This window comes from Erithacus rubecula, assembly GCF_903797595.1.
Source record: "Erithacus rubecula genome assembly, chromosome: 3".
Lineage (NCBI taxonomy): Eukaryota > Metazoa > Chordata > Aves > Passeriformes > Muscicapidae > Erithacus > Erithacus rubecula.
Genome location: NC_136689.1, coordinates 54866120 through 54892046, shown reverse-complemented (window position 1 = coordinate 54892046; position 25927 = coordinate 54866120). Strand labels below are relative to the sequence as shown.

Sequence of the window (25927 nt, the reverse complement as noted above, 5' to 3'; positions counted from 1 at the left end):
CAGAGTCCTTTTGCTCATGCACCCTGTCTTGAGGGAAAGGTGGAAATAATGGGCAGCAGCTTATCTGTCAATGCAAATTGGCTGACAAATGGCATAAAGAAAAAACACTAAGAAGGATTTCTGTGTGGATGCCTGTCAAATCTTACCAATTAAGATGAATTAACTGAGAAAAAAGAAAAAAAATTGTTCAAACTACTCTAATTTTGTATTATTTTTTTTAGAGATTGTTCACAACAAGTCTAGACAATGTTGCAATTCCCAGGATGAAATGCTATAAAACACCTATTTTAGAAAGAACAGGCCTTTCTGGCAGGTTTTCACATTTTTATCTCCCCAACACCTGAGATTAATAGTAACTGATATTCTATGGAACATTTTTTAAATGTATTTGTAAATAATTTACATCACAAATGCAAATTTGTCAAATTTATGCTTGTTAAAAATTTAACTAGCAATTATTAATTCTCACAGATTTCAAAATAGTATCAGCCTCTCAGCTGATAGGCTGTAACTATCTGTGGCTGAAAACTTGTGTTAGGCATTAATCAAGAATACACATTATCAATTTGTATATGATTACATACCTAGAAATATTTTGTTCCCTTTTCTTTTGCCCCATGTATGGGCCATTCTCCTGGCTGCATTCCTGCAACTAGTAAGATTTTAAGTGTTTCACAGAATAATGACACTCTGCCTGGAAGAAATTTGGGACTGGAGACCATACAGCCTGACTTGAAGAGAAGTTTCCATCCCATTACTACCATAATTTAGTTTAGAGTAACATCTGCCAGTATTACAGAGATAGGTTTGCCTCAAGTGTCACGAGCACAGCTACCAACCCAGCTCTAAATTAATTTTTTCCAAATTTAACTAAGGTTTTTCTTTATTTCTGTTTATTGTGAGCAAGCAGGAGGAAGCAACACAGCACACTGGTGGCTTTGCTCTAAGGCACTGCAATGATGCTGTCAATTAAAACCTTATAAATGTATCCAGAAGGCCCTTAATGACTTCATTTCCTACAACCATCTACACAATCTACAGAAATGATCTGTGATACAGTGCCCATCCTTATCCAGCAACAAAATTCACAGAACATGCAGAGTTTTCCATCAAGCTGGAAAAACCTCAAGCTTCTAAATACATTTACAAAAAGTAACAGTGACCTTAGAAGGATGCAGCAACATTGGTTTATACTATACCTGAAGCAAAAGCTAGGACTTTAGTCATAAAAAAGAAATCTTTAACAAGGATGAAAGCATGAAAGGTCAAAGGATTTAAGCTTACTTATATCAACAGAACATCTGACACACTGCTGCCAACATTGAAAACAGATCTAACTTTTTTATTTTTCAAAATAAGTAGAGTAAAGGACAAGGTTTCTGAAAACAAACTCATCCCCTGCACTTACTCTGCAATGGATCACCACCACATGTTGAGGATCGTTGTCCAGCCAGGACTCCATAGCCTTGCAGATGGTGCACACCTTATCAAGAAGTGGAGCATGGAGATCAGGCCACCCCACATCCATAATCTGCAATTAAACAAGTAACATTTACAAGAGACACCTTGATCCTAGCATCACATACTAAAATCTGGATTCAAATAATTGCCATGGCTGAAAGTCTCCACAACTTTTCCCATCTCAGATAGCCATGCAATTCAATTGTCATGATGCTTATAGGTCTAAGTGGAAGAGGGATTTTGTTGCTTTTTAAGATACTAGGACTTTTGTAAAAACAAACAAAAACTACCTCCTCCTCACCCCATCTCAATCTCACCAACCACTTACAAGTGACAACATTTCTGAAGGTCTTGATTTCTTAAAAGATTTTTCAGTTAGAAGTTCTGATATTTTAAAACAGTAAATACAATCATAATAAGAACAAATAATGATTTTTGATGGCTTTCATTTTATTTTCAATTTATTTTCTTCATGAACAGTATGGTTACAGGACGTCAAAATTTTGTTCAGATTTTCTAGTCACTACATAATAGTTTACTAATCCTACTTTTATTATACACATATTTACTTACAAAATATATGCCATACATACATATTGTTCATTCAACATATGCCTAATATTAAAAAACTCATCCTTCATAATAAATAAAGCATGCAAAAAGTTAAAATTAGGAGAGGTTTCAGTACTTTTCTCAGGTAGCTTATCTCTGTAAATCCACTGCTATAAATACACTTATGTTCTACTATGTCTGACCTTATAACAGATACTGAAGTGTACCTGTACACTATTTCTTACAAACACATCAATTGGTGAGAAGGAACGAGAGTCAGACATTAACCACTCACAAGGAATGTCAATTCCTTATATCTCCATTGTGCAGAAAAGCAACTGCTCAAAGGTAGTACAAAAGGGAAGTCCTTATTTGAATCAAGCTCACTAGTTTTCAGCTATACATTACAGTATATAACCCCACTATCCTGTGACTGCACAAAAAAAAGTATACTTGAAGTAAAATTTGTATAACTCAACAGAAGTTTTTCAGAAGTCACAAGAGGCTTCTGGTCCTGTGTGTAAAGTCTAAGAAAACAAAAGGAATAGCTGTGCAAAACACAGATCTAATAGTCACAAAACAGAACTTGAGAAAAAATAAAAAGGGCTTCATGTGGGGTTTTTTGGTATCTTCCGAAAGATACTAAAAGATACTTCTTCTCTTACTCTGTGTATTAACACTTGCATAGCTTCAGGCTTATCAGGCCATTTAAGTTGTATTTAACACTAGAAAGCTATGTTATGGAAGACAATTGATACCTTTGGGTTAAGCTTGGCAAGGTCATACCTCTTTTCAGAGAGGTTTAATACCTGTTCAGAAAGAAAGAAAAAAGACATTAACCATCAAGACTTTACAATTTATGTAGCAAATAAATGTATTTGAAACATAAAAATTACAAGAAACTGCAATGATATGGCTTCAGGTTTGCCCACTGTTCTACTAAACTAAATTAACATTTGGAATCAGGTAGTACTAGTGAATGTATTTTAGATATTCAGTTATTTTACAACAAAAATAAAGCTAAATTTAAATGCACATTTTGAAAAAGGACAACTAAAATTGTACTACATCTTATTTATTTCACATGGCTTTGAGTCAGAGGTAGACAGAAACCTGGCTACTATGCAATACAATGCAGAGCATAAGAATTAACAATAAGAAGTCTGGGAGGGTGGCACAATATTAAATATTTGGATTTGCGTGCCTGACAAGAATATATTGGTCTGTCAAAACTTGGCAGGGAAGATATGGCATATCTACTTAACTATAGCTGAACCTAAGAGATGTTCCAACTCTTCTGTTAACCCACTAAATAGCAAGTTACTCTTCACTTAGTGCTTAATAAGGAAAAAAATGAAGAAGTAGACTGCAAAATGAACAAAAGAAAGCAGTGTATACAAGAGTAATTGACTTTTTAATTAGAGAGTGCCTTAAATTAGTAACAATCAATAACAAAAAAAGCTGAAATATCATTACTCAAGAACTGAAACAATGCTAATAAGGCAGATTCTCTTCTACAATGTGGCTATTTCACATCCCAAGTTAAGTACAGATGGCATAACCATTAAAAAAGTCTCATTAATTACACTGAGAGAATGGAATAAACAGGTCATAAACATGAGAACGAGTAAGTATGAGGCAAAGTCCATTATACAGTTTTTTACTACCCAAGGACAATTTAAGAACCCTTTTCTAAAGTCTAACCCTATTCTAAAATATTACCCTTTTGCCTTCACCAGCACCCTCATCAGCTGTCTTTAGCAAATCAGCCAGAAAATGAACAGGTTAAAGCAACTACATCATTGTACTTACCCTTCCTGAAATGCCAATAGTAAAACTGGAATTTTTACTGCTGTCTTCTATAAATGACAATTTTTTTTTTTTTTGTAATTTCTATTAGCTTTCATAATTGGAAAACAAATTAACAGAGAGAGCTGCAAATTAACAGAGGTGATACAGATCTCAGTACAGAATTCTTAAAATGATTGCTAAAGCACTATAAAGAAATTGATTACCTAAAATTTTCCACAGAAGAAGAAAGGTTACTTGACAAAATCTTTATCTTTCTTGTTGTATTTATACTTAACAAAAATTAAAAATTCCAGTGTGTCAGGATACAGTCCTGTTCATGATGGGTATTTGTCAATGCTGGGTCAGACACCAAACTCAAAGATGCTGTTGTATCCAAATCTCTGTCAAACTACAGTGATCACACTGAGATACTCCAGGAATCTCAACAGCACAGAATAGACACAGAAGGTACAGGAACCAACACTTTGCATACAACAAAGCAAGATATCACAGAAGTCTTTGAAGAGAAGTGTATAGTATAAATAGATGCCACTGTGTGTCATTCTATGCTAGGGTAGAGTTAATTTTCTTCACAGTACCTAATATGGGGCTGTGTTTTGCATTTATGTTGAAAATGGTGTTGATAAAACAGGCATGTTTTCATTACTGTTGACCAATGCTGACACAGTGTCAAGAGCTTTTCTTCTTTAAGAATTTTTTTTCTTTTCAAGAGCCTTCACACCACCCCAGCAGTGAGTGGGCTGGAATGCACAAGAAGCTGGGAAAGGATACGGCCAAGACTGGTGACCCCAACAGACCAAAGGGATTTTCTATATCCTATAACATGCTCAGCATATAAGCCTAAGGAAAGAGGGAGTGGTGACAATCAGAGTGTGGTGTTTGTCTTCCCAAGTCACCATTCTGCATTATAAAGCCTCGCTCAACCATCATATGGTTGAGCATCTGCCTGCCCGCACAAAGCAATTAATAATTCCTTGCTTTGCTTGTGTGTAAAGCTTTTGTTTAATCTATTAAGTTCTTATTCTCTCACTTTTACTCTTCCAATTCCCTCCCTCATTCCACTGGTGAGGAAGCAAGTGAGCAGCTGCATGGGGCCAAGTTACTGGTTGGAATTAAACCATGACACAGTGGAAGATTAACTGCAACCCTTTTGGCATATCCTAGGTCAAGTTATATTTTGGTACAAGAAAGAGGAGCATTAACCTCAGCGTCTAATTTTCATGTGTTGGAAATGTCATGTTTCTTCTCAGAACCAAAGCCTACAGGGAATATGGTTTTTTAGGATGTCAAATCAGAGAGAATTTTACTGTAAGCTATCTTTTTTTTTTAGGCTTTTATCTCTCCCTAAAGGACTCTCATCTCAGACTGTCAAAGTATAATCTTCTACTGTTAGAAAAAATTGGATACTTAGGCGTTTATTTTCATATCTTCATAACAGACTCAAACAGGAAACAAAGTGCTGTCTCCTTTCACTGTAGTGAAAGGAAAAGGATTAGATAAAAAATGACAAATGCTGATTTGTTCTGTTAGCTGAGACCCTGATCCAATACAAGAGTAGAGTTGTTCCCATCAACTTCAGCAGGACTGCTGAATTGCATACCATTTTGTAGAGGTTTTGGTTGTTTTTTTTCCTTGCTGATATCCATGTGCCTCTTGAGAGACATGAACATCTCTTCAATATCTTGAAGAGATATTCAAAACATGAGAAACAAAGGGTAGTTTAAAAACAAGCTCAGGTTTTGTCAGGTTATCTTGCAAATTTGCAGAAACACATTTGGAGTAGATGGCATTAAGCTTTCTTTTTGTCAAGACAACTGATTTCCAAAGTACCCACTAGAAAAGAAATTGATAAATAGAACAAAACTAAACAAAAAAGTCTTTAAAAATCTCAACTCTGCAAGAGAAACTGACTATAATCCCTCTCAGAGACAGATACTACAATCCTTCTCAGACACTAAACCAAATTTACCACATATCAGATTTTTGCAATACAAACAAGTATTAAGAGAGATTTAACTGGAAGGGCTACAAACTTACACTGTTGTTGCATGGAAATAGCCAAAGAACAAGTGAATTTGAACCTATAAAGCTTTACACACAGGTCACCTTCATACTATTTCTTTTGTGTGCCTTATAAGCTACCAGTGCCTGATGTAAGGGATGCCAAGGACACCAAGGACATCAGTTCACATCACAAGTTGGTTCACAGTGTACCTATGACATCTCAGTTTGTGAGATAACGTGTTCAAATCATTAAATCATTCAAATCATTCAAATCTCTCCAGTAACTAATTCTTACTGTGAAGAAAGTTCATGTTCCTGATGTCATGGATTTAATTCTAACAGTTTACACACACTACCTAAAAAGACAGCACAAGAAAAAAAGTAAATAAAATATTGGCCTTGTTTTAAATTCATCTTCATAGAACAAGCTGAGACAATATATGCCAGGGCACTAGCCAGAAAACAGCACCAAAGATTAACAGCTTGTTGTCAACATTAAAAAAAAAAATCTGCACACGGAGCTCACTACACATTTGCCTGATTTCCTATAGAAAAGTAAATGAAACAAAAAATGCACCTAAAACAAGTTAATGAGAAAGAGCTGGACAGAACACATCAACAGCAACCCTACTTTTACATGTTGCCTTCGCAAGTGAAGACATGACAATGAGAGACTATCAGACACCCAATCAAGAACCCAGATGTAGCTCACTGCTACAAAAAAACAACACACTCCACACTGCAGGATGTGTATCTTTTAAGAGCATGCTTTGTACAATGAAAATTGTCAGTGCAATTATTCTACAGCATTTGACTATGTGTTATCACCAGAGACTGCACTGCCCCAGCAAAAGAAAACGTGCTTTCAATATCTGGCAGCTTAAAACACTACTGAAAATCTTGCACTTGCTTATGAGGCTGTTAAGATGGACCAAAGAGCAACTTAGTTTATAATGGTTTATGTGGACAGAAATTAGTCTTCCTGCATGACAAAAGAAGATGTGTCACAAAAGGCTGATCTTACACTTACCAAGTAATTATCACCATGTTTGGATTTGAGCATTCGTGTTACTTCTTGTAGATTGTGGAGGTAAGTTTCCTCAGAACAGCCAGCAGGGAAGGACACTGCAATAATCCGCTCTGTGATGTAAGTGAGGTCAAGTTCGTAGCCTTCCTCCATAATGTGATCAAAGTCTGCACTTCTGGGAAGAAAACAGATGTGGCAGTTCAGAGCAATGCAGCCAAGAAGAAACATGGCACATTAATGACAAGAAATTGCAACTTAAACTCCTACAGCCAAGCATCGCATGTTTCCAATAATTTCATTACAATTACAACTCATTAAATGCCTACAGAGCTTAAAGTATTCAGTTCAGAACACAAATGGAGTTCTTCGCCAAAATTCTTCACATCAAAACTGCAGTGAAAAAAAATCTCTTCAATCAATAATGTGGAAAAGCAGCAAAATTAATACAAGCAATTTGACAAACACTAGCACAACAAATTTGTGAGTCAAACAGAAATGTATAGGTACTTCTGTCTGTACACTTCTCTCTGTAGAATTCTGCAAATGCTTTACAAATTGGAACCTTGACCAGCGATCTGTAAAACACTGCAGATCTTGAAGCAGGTTCTGAGTACAACTGAAGTGAATCTAAAACCAGTCCCCAAAGTACAACAGACATGAATGCAACTCAGTCAATTTCACTGGTTAGTCTACAAATACTTCTCTTTCTTTTCCAGGTGATGGGCACAATTTTGTCCTTCTTAATAAAATATCAGAAGACAGCTCAGTAAATATGCCTAGCTGTTTTCTCATACAGGCACTGTAAAAATGATACTTGCCTAGCAGGTCATATCTTGCAGGAGACTGAACTCACGGAAATCACAACCACAAATAAGAAAGTCTAAACCCACTGCCACACCACGTAACATGCATGTGACACTGCTAGATAAAGTATAAAATACTTACCCTGATACTTTGTCACAACTGAAAGAGGAGTTCTTCAAAGCACTGGTGGAATTCTGGAACAAAGAAAGCAGAGAAATCAATCCAGAACCTTACTTGCTGTCCTGATGTCAATGTTTCTACCTTTTTTCTTCATTCATGAGTTGAAAGTTTATAACAAGAGGATACATTGCCTTATGTTTTGAATGCAAATACTGTGGCTATGCCCAGGTTTTGTATAACTTTCTACTACTTCTTCCAACTCACTATTGCCAGAAAAGTCTTTTGTGACATTTTTAATGTTCTTCTTGGCATTAAGATTAGAGAAAGCATAGCAGGCTTTGAGAATATAGTACTTGAATTTTTGTATAAACCTGCAAAAGTAAGTTCCCCTCCATTGATTTTCTTATGACAATATTGAAATATATACTTCTGTATCAGACTCCTGAGAATTTACTCCTGAGAATGTGCTGTAGTTTATTTTTGTAGTTCAATTTGTTCAGTAATGGTAACTATGAATGAAAAAGTGTAAAAACATTCTCCCTCATGAACCATAATAATAGAATTTGTCTCACCTAATTGTAGGTATCTCATATTTAAGCTCCAGTGTGATTACCACCCAAGTTCTGTATGTAACAGAGAGAAAGAGACATCCAGAGGGGGCAGCAACCTTTCCCATCAGGACAGGTTTAAAAAGAAAAAAAGACCAACAAAAAGACAGCTACTACCATACAGCATTAAATTAAAATAACTAATATTATTCAATTTACATTTAGCTCTGTCTGTATTATTTTTAGCTTGTGTATACCTTATTTTATTTTAATTAATGTATTTTTTATTTTTTTTAATTTAGCACTTAGATATGTATATGTTTTCATACAGAAAATCAGAAGTTCAATTTAGTATCCATCATCCATCAGTAAATCAATAAAGAATTGATTTTTTTTTCCCTGTCCTGAGTTCATACTTAATATACAGACTAATGCACATAAAAGCTTCTTTATTAAGGGTTAGAGTTGGTAAACTCATAAACCCTGTCTATTTTGGCTACACACAAGTATTCCCAAGCCAAATAAACTGTGTTTGAATAGAAGATGTCTTAGAACTTTTCATAAAATGATGCTGTGTATCAAAATCTTGGAACAGCTAGGACATATACAAGCATGAAAGTTACACATTTTCTTTCGAAATTTCTGAAAGTGAACTGTTCTGGCAAATTTTAAAGCACAACTGATGGTATAAGGTGCACCTCACAGAAGTGTTTGGTCCCAGTTTCACAAGTTTCTGTCTTTATTCAGACAACAGAGGTGGAGACTTCATGATATTTTCAGCCTCTTTTTACCCAATCCCTTCTTAGAATTTTAAATGCTTTAGATAATACACCATGGGTGCCAAAACAAGTAAATAACTGTAACTGAAATTCAAGGCATAGCTTTTGGTGGATTTTGTTTTGGCTTTGTAAGTAGAAAGCAACTAGAAGCAGGACTCTCAACACTTTTTTGGTTTCTGCTGGTCATAGATGTATCCATTGCTTAAAAAGTCCTTCTGCCATTTACTAAAAAACTGGTAACTAAACTGCCATGTATGCTGAATAATCAGACACCTAAAACAGCTTACTCTGGTAAGAAAGTTAGTGATAAAATCATTCTCTATTTCACACTGTTGTGCCATATAAACTAGCATAAATCCTAGCAGCATGCAGTGTATCAGCATATGAAAAATAACAATGCAAACCACTAGCAAAAAACAAAAACAAAAAAAAAAAAAAAAAAAACAAAAAAAAATATTAGTAAGATAAATATTTACTGTATGCACGCTGTGTCACCAAACCATCAGAATACAAGTTTCCCAAAACAGGATTCAGCAGCACAGGACAGACCATTCATGAAGAGAAATCATCTCCATGAAGTGAAGTGAAGTGAAAATAAACAAACACTATTTGTTTTCTGTTTTTTCTGCTTGCTACACACTGGAGGATAATGGCAAAAAATCTGACTAACCTTCCAAGACAGAAAATGCTATCTGGCATATCCCAAAACAAACAATTACACAGAAAATCTCACAAAACTAGGTATGGTTTTTATTTCCTGACAACTAGCAGCAGTAGAGAAGATGCAGGGCAATGAAAAATAGCTGTTGTTCTACATGCGGTGTTTTAACCACACCTGGCTAAAAACTTAGAGTTGCACCTACAACAGATTCAGTGAAACTAGTGCTTGACATGCTGTGAATAAGACATTATAAGAGATTATTCTTCTATTAATTCTCCCCATGATTCTTGTTCCCCTCCTTCCCTGGGACTGCCTGGAAATGCTATCATAACCAGTATACCTGACAGTACAACCAGTCATATAAGGAACAGTTTTCAAAAAAGTAAACACCTTCTATTCATATATTTATTCAGTTTTAAGTAATTTTTCTATTCCAAACAATACCACATAGAAGTTCTCTCCACGTAAGCAAATTTATTGGCAGTTGCATCAAAGTCACCAGGTAGAGGCAATAGCTTCTCAAAAAATGACCATTTCCTCTTCAGTCACAGGTTTATATTAATAAACAAATTCATTGTATCCAAGGTACTGTGTTATTGCCCTTCTCCAGTAAAAACTGAATCCATGCAACTCTCTTCTTTGACACACTGTATTGCTTCTTCTTACCACCACTGACTCCTGCACCTCGTACTGGGCTTATCACAGAGCTTGATATGCCAATTTTCTCAAAAATTAAGTCCTCAGATAAAACCATCTGTATTGATTTTGCACAGCCTGGGTTTTGGTAGCAGGGATGCCACAAAGAGAGCTCCTGTGGGAAGCTGCTGGAAAAATCACACATTTTGCTACTAGCCAGAGAAGAGGAGGAGGTGAGAACATGGAAGGAAACAAGACGGAGACACCAAAGTCAGTGGAGAAGGAGGGGCAGGAGGTGCTCCAGGTGCCAGAGCTGAGATTCCTCTGCAGTCTGTGGTAAGACCATGGTGAAGCAGCTGTGCCCCTGCAGCCAATGGGGATCCATGGTGGGATGCAGAGATCCACCCACAGCCCATGGGAATCCATGGGGGATGCAGAGATCCACCCACAGCCCATGGGATCCATGGGGGATGCAGAGATCCACCCACAGCCCATGGGATCCATGGGGGATGCAGAGATCCACCCATAGTCCATGGGGATCCATGGGGGATGCACAGATCCACCCAGAGCCCATGGGGATCCATGGGGGATGCAAAGATCCACCTACAGCCCATGGGGATCCATGGGGGATGCAAAGATCCACCCACAGCCCATGGGAAGGTGTCCACGCTGGAGCAGGTGGATGCCTGGAAGAGGCTGTGATCCAGTGGGAGACTCAGTGGAGAGAGAAGTCCTTGCTGCCAGGCTGGAGTAGCCTGTCCTTGGAGGACTGCACCCCTGGAAGAGTGACCCATGCTGCAGCACTTTTGGGAGGACTGTCTGCCCAATGGGGGGAATTCACGCTGCAGCAGGTGAGGTTTGGCTGCTGCTTGTGAGAGTGGAACTACACCGGAGAAGTTCATGGAGAACTGCCTCCCTTGGGAGGGACCTCCCCATTCTCACAGGGGAAGGACTCCTCTCCCAGAGCAGAGGCAATAAATCTCGGTTATGAACTGACCAAAATCCCTACTCCCTGGCTCCCTGCACTGTCAGTAGGAAGGAGGGAGGGCCTGGTGAGAAATGGTGTTTTAAGGGTTTATTTTTATTTCTCATTATTCTCCTCTGATTCTGTTAGTAGTGTGCAACCTAAAGTTGAGTCTGTTTAGTCACTTTCCAACCTTAAGCTGAGCCTGTTTTGCCCTTGAAGTGTTTTCTCCCAGGCCTTATCTCAACTCATGAAGGCTTCACTAACTCTTTTTTCCCCTCTCTTTCTGCCCAGCTGTGGCAGGGGAGGGTGAGCAAGTGACTCTTGCGGGTGCCTGGCATTGGGCCAGTGTCAAACCATGATACCATTCCAGAATCCCCTCCTGCCGAGGCATGATACAGAAGCTAAGAAACAGTCCTGTATTTGATTCTGAATAATTTTCACCAGGTCACAACTGTCACTACACATAAGTTTCCCACTATAGCCTGCTGTCAATGCAATGGTAGAAAGTTAGCCAAGCAGTCCAAGTACACTAAAGCACAGATTGAACAAAACCGACTTTTGAGATCAGCCCTGTTTATTCACCTCCTTCTGACACCCAAGAGGGTGAATTTCTTCATGGACCTGGCCTGCCTCAAATAGCAAGCTTGTGCTTGTCCCACACAGCAAACAGCATCTCATACCTTTATAATCTTACTTCGAGCCACTGCACAGCTTCAGAGCAAAAACATGACAAAGGTCATGTACAGGGCACCTCATGCCATGTGGCATAGAAATGGCATTGAGACAACTTTATCACAAGTCCAGAAACAGAAGGAATAAGAAATAACCTTTCTGCTAAATCTGCGTCCCCTCTCATGATTAAAGGCTGTATCTCAAAGAAATTGAGAAAATCAAGCAAAAAATAATGTCTGCAAAAAAAAAGTATCTGTAACAAAACTCATTATCTCAGCTAGATGATCCTTCTCAACTTTTCCAAGAACAGAATAAGGAAACTTGGGTTACAGCCAGTAGGTTTACATAGCTCACTAGGTTTACATATTTCATAAGCTGAAGTCCTCTGTACCAGAGGTTCAGACACCAGAAAGATTGTGGAAAGGACAAAGAATGGAGTTCAGTTTTGCCCCAGACAAATCCATTTGCATTTTTGCATTACACTGAGTTACTACACAGCTCTGGAAAAGTAAGTAAATAAAAACCTTAATGTTCCAGAACTACTAGTTTCCAATACCAAAGTAAAACCAGACATGTGGGCCACACATGGGCTTCGAAACACTACGTGGTATTATGACTTGCCCCTTTTGAGACCAGAATAAAAGACAGGCTAAGGAAGCCAAATGAAAAATCAAGCAGCTGACTTTCCTATGACCCTGTTGCTGGCTCTGAACTATAATACAATTGTATTAGTAGAATGATAAAGTATCTGCTTAAAAGTTATCTCAGCAGAATATAAGAAAACCTGGTTTCAAGGACTGGGGTTCTTCTCAACAGCTGAGTCAGCAGTACATCAACCATATATATGGTTATATATATATATATATATGTATATATATATATTTGAAGAACTGAACTACTGAAAACTCAGACCAACAAGATCTGACATACAGTCTCGTAGCTCATCTGTTTCTCTCCTGGGCTCCTTCCTGAATGAAAGCACTAACATGCATAAGGATCAATAAGTAGAAACTGCAACTATCTGCTACATAAATCAATGATAAATATGTGACTTAAAGGTGTCAGGACATTTTGAAAGAATGACATGTATCTTTTTCAGATATAAGTATTTTATTTGTGCCTATCTGTAATGTTGCTATAAGCAACAGAGAATTTGATTAGCTAATCTACATAAAATTACATGGGTTTTACACAGATTTTAATAATCTTATGAAACTTTTTTTCCATGTGATTGTTCCCCATTCAAACAGTATAAAAAAATACAAACAGAGTGACTCATCAGCAGGATGCCTGAATGCATTTGAAGCAGATCTGTGATACATTTTCATTCCTCAAGCCATGGACAGGAATCAGAAGAAATTATCCAATCTATTCCAAGGCACAGTACAGCAGTTCTATACACTCCAGTACGCTGCAGAAAAAGATAAGGCAATGAACTACACTGATCACTGGACTGCTGGCCATAAAAATTCCTACTGACACAGTGAAACATGTTTGGGTGTTTTGTCTGAGAACCAGAATTTGCATAATCTTTTAGCCTCTGGGTTTAGAATAATTTCAAGTACAAAAATATTCATGCTTTGCAAATAAAATATCCCTATGCTATTGTGTATCAATTCCTGTATTAAGTATTAATTTAAAATACTGTTTTAGTTGACTCTACAGAAGAGATTTATTTGTACTTCAAGCACTGATTTGTTTGAGAGCAAATTTAGTTTTGTTTTGTATACTGCAGTCCATAAAAATCCTGATCTGTTCTCCTGTGTAACAGCAGGAGTCCACAGAGATGTGACCCTTGCAAGCAGCATTGTCCACAGAACTTATAAATCCCAGCTTGCTCTCTCTCCAATTTAGCTGTTGGAAAAGCTGCCCCTATGATTCTTTCCTACAACAGTTCAGCCAAAACTGCCAGTCTCCCCAAATAAATTCACTGTAGGGCTTTGTAATCCACCACAATATTAACATGTTTGTTGGGCCCTTGGATATAGATCTGCAAGGGCAAGAAGGAGCTAACCAGGGCAGAAAGATTATCTTCCAACTTACTTAGATTCAAGAAAATAGCCTTGCTTATGGCCTGAAAGTTTCTTGTACAGTTGGCTGCCTATCCATCATTTGGTCTCTTTTTATAACAGAGTAGGAGCATAGCACATTTCTGCTACCAAGGACTCTTTAGAAAAAAACACTGAATGCATGTAAAGTCATTATTCATGTGAGAATGAGGAATAATTGTGTTTTACTTAGCGTAAAATTTCACAGGTATATATGCTCACATTTAGCAAATTGTATTTCTGATGCGTTAGTTCTACAGTATCTCAAGACTAGGAGGTCACACAAAGCCTTGTGAGGTTGGCACCTCGCCCTAATCAGCACCATTGTCTTTTGCACACCTGCCTGGGTGAATCAGATTTGTGTCAACACTCAAATGACCGTGTTCCACTACAAATCTATGGGGGAAACTAATATATCCATATGTAAGTATTACTACTTTAAGCATTTGAAAAGGAGCTTGTCTCAACTGACTAAAACAATGTATGTGCTCCAGCTCCAGCTGTAGCATAGTTTCATAATCATGCTAGAGCTTTGAAACACCTTCCTGAAAGAGTACTGTTGACAGGCAATGTAATTAAGCACAACAGACACAGCAGAGTGTAAAGGTTTCTGCATTAATTCACACCCACCACATTGTGGGGCTCTGCAGAAATTCAGTGTGGCACGATCAAGCAGCACCTAAACTAAGTTTTTGTATGTCATCTGCTCTGTTTCCTCTAAAGAGACAGTCATGTGGAGAGTAGAAAGCAAAAAAAAAAAAAAGTGGTGGCAGAAGGAAATCCTTCAGAATGGATCTCCTGAGTTTCTCTTAGACCTAGTTAGGATGCAAGTAATCAAAAGTGAAGTAAAGCTTTCACCACAAATTTAGAGCACCTGTCAACTAACAGAAGACTATGTGCATACAATTATTGAATAGAAAGTGACAGAATCCTTTCTGTTAGCCTTTAGAGAAACAAGAAGTTCAATTTAGTTGTTTTAAATACACTAATATTAGGAATAAAATAACATTCCATAAGAAAGCCCTTTAAACATAAGAAAACACACTTCTGATTTCCCAAGTAAAAAAGTGCTATCCATGCCTCAGAGCTACCCTGAACACTAGAATTAAGCTAACAAAACATTGACTTTTAGGTAGTGCCACAACCAAGTCACAACTGTCTTGACTAATGTTCACACAGCTTTCCTATAAAGCAGGAAGGGCAGATACTAGAAATATTCCATTAGACACATTGCCAGGAAAAAGCAAGAAAGCTTTTCTTTCCTGGACCAGATGTCATGAAATAATATTAAAAGAAGAGAGAGAAAGGAGAAGAAATCCCAGAGACAAAAAATGGTTAAAGCAGTTTCTTCCAATTTAATTAATTAAAAAAAAAGGAGAACAAGCATGACACAAATTTAGGAAGAAAACAGGAAGACAAGGAATGCACCTCCCATTAGCACCATACAGACAGTATGTGTGCTGGAGTCACAGAACAAGACTTGCAAAAGTCTCATCCAAGCCTCATCTCAGGGATGCATCCAGCCCCATTGGAAACAGCATTTTATGAATTGCCCAACCTTGTAGCTTTACCCCTCCCTTCTTCCCAAATATGAGTCTGTGCTTCAGATTGGACCTTTCTTCTGCATGTCAATCCATGTCAACCTTTGCACCTGGAATATACTGGTCCATGCAAAGTAACTACTGACAATTTCAGGAAGCTCTCTAATGGTCAAATAATAATCAATGCAAAATGCAATAAGACAATAGGCACAGCTGAAAAAACATTGCTTGCTATTAAAGCTGTTTTCAAAATGGCTGTGCACAAAGTATTACATGTACAAGCCAAGAAACATATGATCTTGGCTTGTGTAACAACCAGTAGAAACAGGAAACCCTCTGAAGTATTCAGATGTAATACAAAGATGCTAAAAACTTTCAACTAGCAACTAAATAAGAGAATTATCTCTATTTTGCTTCACATTAATTTCATTATAAGCAGCTGTCAAAACCAATTATTCACATGCAAATAACTAAGAAGTTTGCTGTTTTCTAATTTTTAAGTTTTAGTCAGTTTGTCTAGTTAAGGAGGAGAACAGTGAACTGAAAGGAGAAACAATCATGTCACTAGACATTTTAGGTGGTCTCAATATCAAATATATTCTAGCAATTAGAAATCATTCTAATTTTACTGAAAGAGAGTAGATAATAGAATAGATCTAATACAGAGATACCCTTGGCCGTAGAAAAGCATTTATTGTCAGGCAAAGGAAATGAAGCATACTGCTAATACAAATGTAACCTCTTTGAACATCTCCTGTCTACATAGGTAGTCAAGGATCAGAACTCTTCACATCCTGCACAGAGTGGGACTAGCAGAAGCCTGCAGCACTGAACCATGGACAGCATCACAAAATAAATGCAGTGCACACAGGACAACACTGTGAAAGAGATGCTAATTTATTGCAATAGAGAGCTGGTCTGAAACTGAACAATAAATCTGTGAATACCATCTGAATCTTGCAAGTCCTTTCTTCTGTCCCTTTTTAAAATTTAGTCTCATTTTCACAAAAGCAAATCAAACACCTGCATCACAGCTGCCTACTAGTTAGTAGGCAACCAAATAGTTAGCTATAGGAATCTCCCATGATTTACAGAGAAATCTATAAGATTTGACATCTCTGTTAACTCCAAAGAACTTCAAAAAGTTTACTTTTTTGTCTTATTTATTTGACAGAAATTGTGCTAAAAATATACTTATACGAGCTGTGAATATTAAAATGGGCTGTACTTCCTATTTGCAGAAATTTCTACATCAATTAGACAACTGGGTCCTACTGCACTTCAATAAATGTCATTAATACTACTTTTATGAGGAGTACTACAGCCATAGTAATAAAGGGTTGGGAAGGGCACCTAATCTGTTCTTTAAGTAACATGGAACAAATATAAATATATTAAATAGCAACTGGAACAAATATAAGCTAAAAGATCAATTTCAGATTGAACACAATATAAAAATATTATCCTTACTGAAAAAAATCTCTTGACTTTCTGAATGCCTCTAAATACAATTCAGCCTATGAAAATATAATATTTTCCTTTATTACTCCCCTGCTTGATTTAAAAACAAGTAATGCAGAGCTCATTTCATTGTTTCTAAAAAAACTCAGTGGTGGAAAAAAACACTAATGGTTCTAATCAGAAGAAAATTTCACACAGTACAGAAACGAAAGTGCACACTTTGAAAATGGCTAGCAATGAATGCTTCATGAAGATATGATTAAAAAAAAAGCAGCCACAAGCAGGAAGTTAGGCAAAGCAAAAGAAAAAAGAATAAATAAAATATAATTACTTACACTTCTGGTTACATGATTTTTAACCACCTCAGTGTTATTAGCCTGCAAAAGGAGAAAAGTTAACACAAATTACTTTAATTCTTCAGATAGCTTAAGCATGTTCTAAGAAATCCCCTCCTAATGGCATATACATACATATACAGACATGCACAAAAAAATAATTCAGAAGTACATATTCATTCTACAGTATTAATAAGCTACCTTTCAAACAGATATGGAAAATTAATTATTTTTGCATAATTGTCCTGCATATTCAGGTCTATGACAGTACTCAGCTACTGAGTGTTTATTCCAAGGTTCAATATCAATGGAGATGTACGTTGCTAACTACTTACTTCCTTTTGCATTTTTACCCAGTCTCTCATTTTATGCTTTTTCATGAAAACAGACATTTGAGTGCACATTAATGAAGTGCTGAGAACTTTCTGTAAGTACTGTACAAAAACAAATCTTCTCAAGGCTTTAAAATATGCTAAATTCAGTTAACCTTAAGTTTAGCCAAGTTAGTGTATCAATGGAAGTTTAAAACAAACCTTTTAAAAGGAAAGAGCCAACCAATTCCTACAAAAAAAACCTAATATCAGCAGTGGTATAACTAAAAATTGGCCTCTAAATCCTCCTGTGGGAAAGATGTTTTGAACTAGAAAGGCAGTTTCATAACTGTGAACTTTTTTGGTCACTGAAGTACAGACACACTCTAGTTACACATCTCAGCTGAAAAGAGCTATAGGTTTTCAGAATATAAATTACAACACCTTTAAAACCTTGCTTAGTTAAATGAACCACACAATTTACCAGGGCATACATCCCACGTCAACCGTAATGCTTACAATGTGAGATTGCCTCACAGTTAATCCCTGAGAATAGGCTTTGAGTTTGTTCAATTTTTTTTTTTACTTAAAAGCTTGAGTTACCTTTGAGCTATTGAATCTCCAGTATTGAAAGTACAAAGCTGTCAATCAGCAGAACTAACATACCAGTGCTATTAATCCATGAACCCCATTGTTTGAAACTTTGAGGTTCTTCTCAGCAGATTAAAGGTGATATATATGACAGACAACCGTATTAACTATAACTTTGGTTACTGTTATTTCAGTCTGAGCACATCCACTGCTACTTAGCAAAAATACACAGACCCAAATAGGAAAAGGCAAAACACACAAAATACAGTTTTTGGATTCACTTGGAAATCTCCGTCCAAAGACTTCATGAGGTGCATGAGCAGAGCACTTGGGAAAACACACAGCCCACTCTGGCCCTTCACCAGAAAGTTCAAACATAAGCTGAACACAGCACCCACCCTTCCACAACAACTAAGTGGTCAATTTGTGTAATTGAATATAGAGACATAAATGAGGTTTACCCCTAATGTGTGCTACTCTTAAAGGTGTTTTGTCCATGTATTTCTCAGTTTGGCATTGGATTGGTGTAGTCTGCAAGTTTTCTAGGATAGCTATAAGGTAAATATGGAATAAGAAGCATGAAGCTCTTCTTTTTCTTTTTTAATGTTTTGAATTTGCTGTCAATTTGTCAAGCTGCTACTGAAATGCCTCATATTCTCTCACTCTGCTAGAAGAAATAGCTCTCTCCACTTCAGTAGTAGAGAGGAAATACACAGTGCTAAAAGCAAAGGGCCTGACATACCTATCTCAGATTGCAGGATCAAACTGTTTCCTTTCACTTGTGACTTAAGGAGAAGACTGCTGAAATGAATTGTGCTCAAAGAACCATCTCAGGTAAACAAATGAGTTTGTATACACAGAGAGTGTCTGTATGTATGAATGTAATAAGGGATTACACTCAAGTCTTCATATGCTCCCTCCACAGCTTTTAAATGGTTGCCCCAAACCAAATACTGCAATTCCTGCTGCCTATTCATCAGCTCTAGGACTAAAATTACAAACAAACTTCTTCACTGGCTAACTACTGTGGTACATTTGTTTAAGATGGGGACAATCCAGCTTCAAGTCTCTGACTGGACACATAAGAAGAGGGGCTTTGAAATTATAATACTTTAATATTAATATTTAATATAGATAAATAATTAATATTTAATATATAATATTAAATCCAAGCTAAAGATCTTAACCATGACTATCAGCCCAACTGAGACTGAAGACTTAATCTTCAAATTCCTAAAGTTTTAGTGAAGGCTTAACATTTTGTTTGAAATTTCAAAATTGTTTATTACACTGGCATGGGGTGACTAATCACTCCAAAGGATAGTTGAGCCAATTATAAATCCTTCTGGTTTTAAGGAAAAGAAAAAAAAAAAAAAAAAAAAAAAAACAAACCAAAAAAAACCACAACCTTAAAAAAAATTAAAATTTTACAATAGGAAGAGATCACACCAAACTATGGGGCATCTAAACAAACAAAAAAAACCCCAAAAACAAACAAAAACAAACAAAAAAAAAATAAATAAACAGCCAAACTGATTTTACAATCTCTTTAACAAAACTGTAAAAATCCTCCCTTCCCTCTTTCCCTACTTATCTCATGGCTGCTGTTTCTAGTTTCTGAATTCTCTTCCATTTGTAAGACATACTACAGGCAGAAGATCTGATATCTCACATGGAAAACATCACCAAATATTAAAATACTTCACCACATCATTTTTGGGGAGGTTTTTTCTAATACTATGTGTAAAAGGAGGTTTCCACGGGGAAACTGTGATGCATATTAAGAGAATTATTTTCCAGATGTAAAACTAGAAATCAGAGACAACTGGAGATTTGATGCCTATCACATTTCATTATCCTCAAGTGCAATCATTATATTTTGACTTAATATAAGATATTTAACACATGATAACAGAATACTCAGTATATTATGGCCAACATACAAAACACATGTGTATGCTTATGACCTTACTGCCATCATGGAAATATACTGGGACAACTCCTATGACTGGAGTTTTGGAATGGAAGGGCACAGGCTTTTTGGGAAGGACAAGCAGGGATTAGAAGGAGGTGGTGAATGAGCATGGAGCTCTACCTCGTGATGGATGAGGAGCTGATTGAAAGTTTACAGGTCAAGATGAAAGGGAAGGAGGGCAGGAACACATGATGTTATAGTGCAGGCCTGCTACAGACTACTTGACCAGGAAGGTCAAGCTGATGAGGCCTTCTGCAGTAAAACAGAATGGCCTCAAGGGTCACAAGCCCTGGTCCTCATGGGGGACTTCAAACAGCCCAGTATCTGTTGGAAGGATGATACAGCAGGACTCAGGCAGTCCAGCAGACTCCTGGAACACATTGATCCTTTCCTTCTCGAAGTGACAGAGGAGCCAACAAGGAGAAGTGCTAAGCTGGATCTTGTTCTCACCAAGAAGGAGATGGTGGGGGACATGAAGCTCAAGGGAAGCCTGGGCTGCAGGGACTATAAAGCAGTGAAGTTCTAGATCCTTGGTTAGTGAGGAGCATGCACATCAAGCTCATTACCATGCAAGCACAAATACTCTCTGGGCCAAGAATGGACCAAGAGTAACCCTGGGAAGAAGGACTTGGGGGTGATGGTGAACAAGAAGTTTGACATGCCTCAACAACATGTGCTTCCAGTTGAGAAAGCGAAACATATCCTGGCCTGCATCAAAAGCAGCATGGCCAGCAGGTCAAGGCAGATTGCCCCTCTGCTCTTCTGAGAACCCACCTGGAGTGTGCATCCAGCTCTGGGGCCTCAATACAAGAAAGATGTGGACCCGCTGGAGCAGGATCCAGAGGAGGGCTATGAAATTGATCACCTCTTCTATGAAAACAGGGTGAGAGATGGGGCTGTTCAGCCTGCAGAAGAAAAGACTCCAGAGAGACCTTAAAGCAGCCTTCCAGTACCTAAAGGGAGCCTACAAGGAGACTGGAGAGGGACTTCTAACAAGTGTATGCAGTGCTAGGACATGAGGGAATGGCTTTAACTGAAGGAGGGTAGTTTCAGATCAGACAATAGGAAGAAATTCTTTACTGTGAGGGTAGTGAGGAAGGCACTGGAAGATGCTGCCCAGAGACACTGTGGATACTCCATCCCTGGAAGAGTTCAATGCCAGGCTGGATGAGGCTCTGAGCAATCTAGTCCAGTGCAAGGTGTCCATGCCCACGGCAGGGGAGCTGAAACTAGACAATCTTTTAAGGTCCCTTCCAACCAAACCATTGTGTGATTCTATGGTTCTACTTCTGCATCTCACCAATTACAGCATTTCAATATCAAACAACACATCCTTCTTGTCACCTCCCAACAAAGACAGTTCAAAGGAAATTAGACCGACATGGTTAGAAATAAAAAACACTTTTCCATAGAACAAGCTTAAATCATTCCAAAACAAATTATTCCACCTCTCTCCTACCATTATTTAAGAAAATCATCACAGATTTCTGACAATGAGTCCCTAAAAACAGCCTCTCTGAAGGAAAAATCAAGTCATTATAAGCAAAAGATAAAATGACACCACTTATAGTTTCTTCACCTTTGTTAACTTTGTTTTGCTCATCAGTAGCTATCTTACCCTGAATGCTTCTCATTTGAATTGCACTTCAAAGACATCCAAAACCCAATTAATTCCCCCTTTCCACCCTCTAAATCTACCAGGTGGTGTTGTGACATTTCTTCAAGAAACAGCCCTGAGGTTTGACTCCAGCATTTAATGACATTAAATGAGAATCAAAAGCAAGTTCACATGTAGCACTTCTGCCGCAACATTTTACTTCTGAGCAATTACTAAACTCTTGCACCAGTGCGAAAGACCTAAATTAAACAAAACAAGTATGATTTCTGACATGATAGAGAACTAAAATTGAATGGGATGCGAGAGACTGAAGTTCAATTAAGCAATAAACAAACAGAATCCACCATCATATAGCAGTCAGACCAAACATCAGAATTTTACCTAAAGTATCACACTTGCTTCACAGTTCTATCTGAAGAGAAAGGTCCACATAGATACATGATTCACTGTGCTTATTACAATGAATTCTGACTACAGGAAAAACTGATTTGTAAATTAACACTAAAAGATTTGTCCTTTCCTTTTGAAAGACAAGTGGCAGTCCTCGATTACATTGTAATAACTAATGCCACAGCCATATTTTGCTTCAATATTTGGCTAGCATTCAATTATAGTGATTGCATTACTACTGTCCTATCCTTTAACACATTCCAGTGCTGATAAAGCATTTTCAAAGATTAACCAGAGGTATTTTTCACAAGGGACATAAGATCTGTCACTCTCAGAATAAGCTATGAAAGAACAAAAAATTATGCAGACAAGCAGAAAAAATACACCCCGTAGTGGGTATTTCCCTTTTCCAGTGTGAGCTGTCAAGCAGAACCTATGCAAGCCCATTTGCTTTTTAGTGAAGTCAAACACATAAGAAAAGTTTCTATGCTATCTAAAAACTATCAATACTGAGGAATCGGAAACATGGATCATTATGCTTTAGGAAAAGAAAGCTGGGAAGGCAGAAAGAAGCATGCTATACCTTGGAAAAACATTATACTTCTGGATTTATTTGCTACAGTAATTAGTATCACACTTCTGAAAAGCAGATGCTTCTGCCTTGCAAAAGTACCGTATTCAGTAGAAAGGTTTGAAATCAATTTGGAGAAAATAAGCAGGCAAACTTGGCTCTGGAAACTACCAAACCTTTCCCTCTTCTGATCCCCTGTTTCTGAAGATTGTTCAAAGAAAGCCTGCTTTTCATTTCATTTTGGATGAATGCCTGGAACTGAACAGACTGTATTATAACAAAACTTCATATTCAAATTCCTATTAAATCTTGGAATTCTCTAATATTCCTAGAAACAACGTGAGCCCTCCCTCCTAGCAAACACAATAACTAGCTTTTGAGTTTAGTGTGTTCAATTCAAGATCACTGCATTTCATTAATTTAAGGGATTGGGGTAGCCAATCATGCAGTTTTATTCTCTGTGCCCTCTTATGACTAAGTCAGAGACACTTACGAACAAGGCACTGACTGCACTTAAAACAGCATTTTGGAACCTCAATTCTGCATGTCTCTGGGGTCCATGGCTTTACTCTGGTAAGCACTTGAAATCTAAAACTAAAAAACAAACCCCACAGAAATGCACTACAAAGAGGCCCACACAAGCTCCTTTCTGGAGAACAGAAATCCAAAAAAAGTTTGAAACATAATCATGTCAAGTATTTCTAATCAGGCATCAGCTCACAGATTTTGTCAAGAAAATGTTTCATCAATCTGTTCTTCTGCACATCTACAATTAACAAATAAAGAAATTAAGGAAAATAAAAGGTTTTTTTAAGAAGCCAAAAGAAAAAAAAAAAAAAAAGAAAAGAAGAGAAAAGCACAGATCAAAATGTAATAAAGCAAAACTGCACAGCAAGACAGAGAGAGCTTTAAAAAAGTTTCAAAAAGTTTCAAGGCACCTTTGCTTCTCTGTGAGTTCAGGAAAGCTGTATAAACCTGAAATGAAGAAACAACCCTCCATAAACTTTTCTCCAAAGGCCACAGTTTTCTTAGACATGAACACTATGGTTCTGGATGGTGACAGAGCAGGAACTGAACAGCCAAATACAAACCTCCACTGGATATTCCCACCCTTTGCAAACAAACCAGAGAACAGAACAAGGCTGCTGCATTTCCCTTCCCATGATGTGCAGGCACATGCAGGACAGGCAGCTGTAGCCTGCAGCACTCCCTTAAGAACTGCTCTGGTGACAGTCTTGAAAGAAGCCAGGAAAGTCCATAGCAATGGGAAAGTCTGGTAGATTTAGCATGTCCTTCAGCTTCACTAAATCCTACTACATGCATATAATGCTTGCTTTGCATGCATCTCACAGGTGAGCTAAAGTCTGAATGCAGCATATAGGGGAAAAAAAAAAAAAAGTTTCCCTAAATAACAGAGGTGGGCATGTTCCTAGTTTTCCATAAGCTTTTCATTGTATTTCTTGAAAGAAGAAAGACAGGAAAACATGAGAACTGATCAGCCATTAGTCACAGACACTTATTACAAATCAAACCCACTTCCTCAATTTTTCACAGAAGTTTTTACTGATTCAAGCCAGAAACCAAATTCAGAGCTGGCAGAGCAAAATCATTGAATATATCAGTTTCTAGCTCAGTTTAGTTAATGTTATCATATTCCACTGTGTTTGGAGGACATGCCTGACTAACTCAATTTAACACATTGTATCTTCTAGTAATGAGACCCCACTTAAAATGAAATTGGAGAATGCCATCCTTCATCTACATGCACAGACCTTCCCAATACCACAAACAATTATTCAACTTCCCATTTCTCAAAACATCTCTTGCATGCTCACATTAAAAACAGATGGACTGTGTTCCATGGGAACAGCAAATTGTCTCAATGTTTTTCTCAAAACATGTGTTCAAAAATGAATGCAGAAGGGATAAAAATTCGTTTTTTCATATTCATTGATCTTTCTCATACAAAGCTTCTGGAGAGGATAACATTCAATAGCATGAAAAAAAGGAAGGAGAGGGTGTTTTAGCAACAGGGAACAAGCATTCTTTCAAATACTGTTAAGAGTACTGAATTTTCTTAAAGTTTCCTGTTTTCTTCCTCACCTTACCTATACATAGCTGGGCATTTGGTTTTACTTTTATGTATCAACATATTTTCAGTTCTTAATTTTTAAATTTTTTTGAGAAAATATAGGCACTAGATTGAATGTATGTAGGTATATGTATAAGCTACTATGAATTTCAAGTAAAAAATTAGGCAATTAAAATGAGGCCTTTGTGACTTCACACCCACTTCTTCAGCTATTTTTTCAAGGTAAAAAAAAAAAAAAAAAAAAAAAAAGAAAAAAGAAAAAACACACACATCCCAAAAAAATCTAAACAAACCAATCTCTATTTCTCCCACAATTACTTTTATTCTCTTCTCCTCCTATTTTGAAAAAGTACAGATCACAATCTGACTCACTGTTCAAAATAAGGTTTCAGTTTGTTAGCGGGGGCCTGAATATTCAAGGCTTTGATTTTCCTCTCTACAGACAGAAAAGAGGCTTGCATAATTAAAGAGGGGGGAAATCAGAAACATTGACACCCTTTCCCAATTTATATCAAAATTACTAAACTTCCACCCAAGACTTAGCAAAACAGCTAAACAAACTTCAGCTTTAAGTGATTGTTATGGTAAAATATAAATTACAGGTCAGTGTCCATTCGATCTGTCTGCATTGTAACAGCTAGTTATTAAAAGTGATGTTTAAATGGCAGACTAGAGGTATGCAGAATTCTATGGTAACCATTTAAAAAAAATAAGAAAACAAGCATGTTAAACTATCCCAGACTATTTCCTGGAATCTAAAAATTATCTCTAAAATAATATCCTTCTGTTGGCTTTCCTTTAACTTTTTATCTTTTTTAATGTAATAGATTAAACAAAAAGTATTCAGAGCTTTACAGTTAGAGCCTAAACATTTTTTTATTTTGATAGCACTAGAGAAAAAGACTTAACTTGCCAGCATTTTTTTAAATTAAAAATATCAATTTAAGAAAT

The 25927-nt window shown here is 37.1% G+C and overlaps 1 protein-coding gene across 4 annotated transcripts in view; it reads right to left on the bottom strand.

Annotated features, from left to right (window-relative positions):
* TNS3 (tensin 3) overlaps positions 1-25927 on the bottom strand; it is a 210003-nt gene that overhangs the window by 92965 nt on the left and 91111 nt on the right. For all 4 annotated transcript variants that reach the window (XM_079301977.1, XM_079301978.1, XM_079301979.1 and 1 more), the window contains 5 exons: positions 17429-17470; positions 7802-7854; positions 6860-7031; positions 2772-2822; positions 1409-1531 (listed from right to left, as the gene is read on the bottom strand). In XM_079301977.1, coding sequence (XP_079158103.1) covers positions 1409-1531; positions 2772-2822; positions 6860-7031; positions 7802-7854; positions 17429-17470 — 441 coding nt within the window. The remainder of the gene's footprint in view (positions 1-1408; positions 1532-2771; positions 2823-6859; positions 7032-7801; positions 7855-17428; positions 17471-25927) is intronic.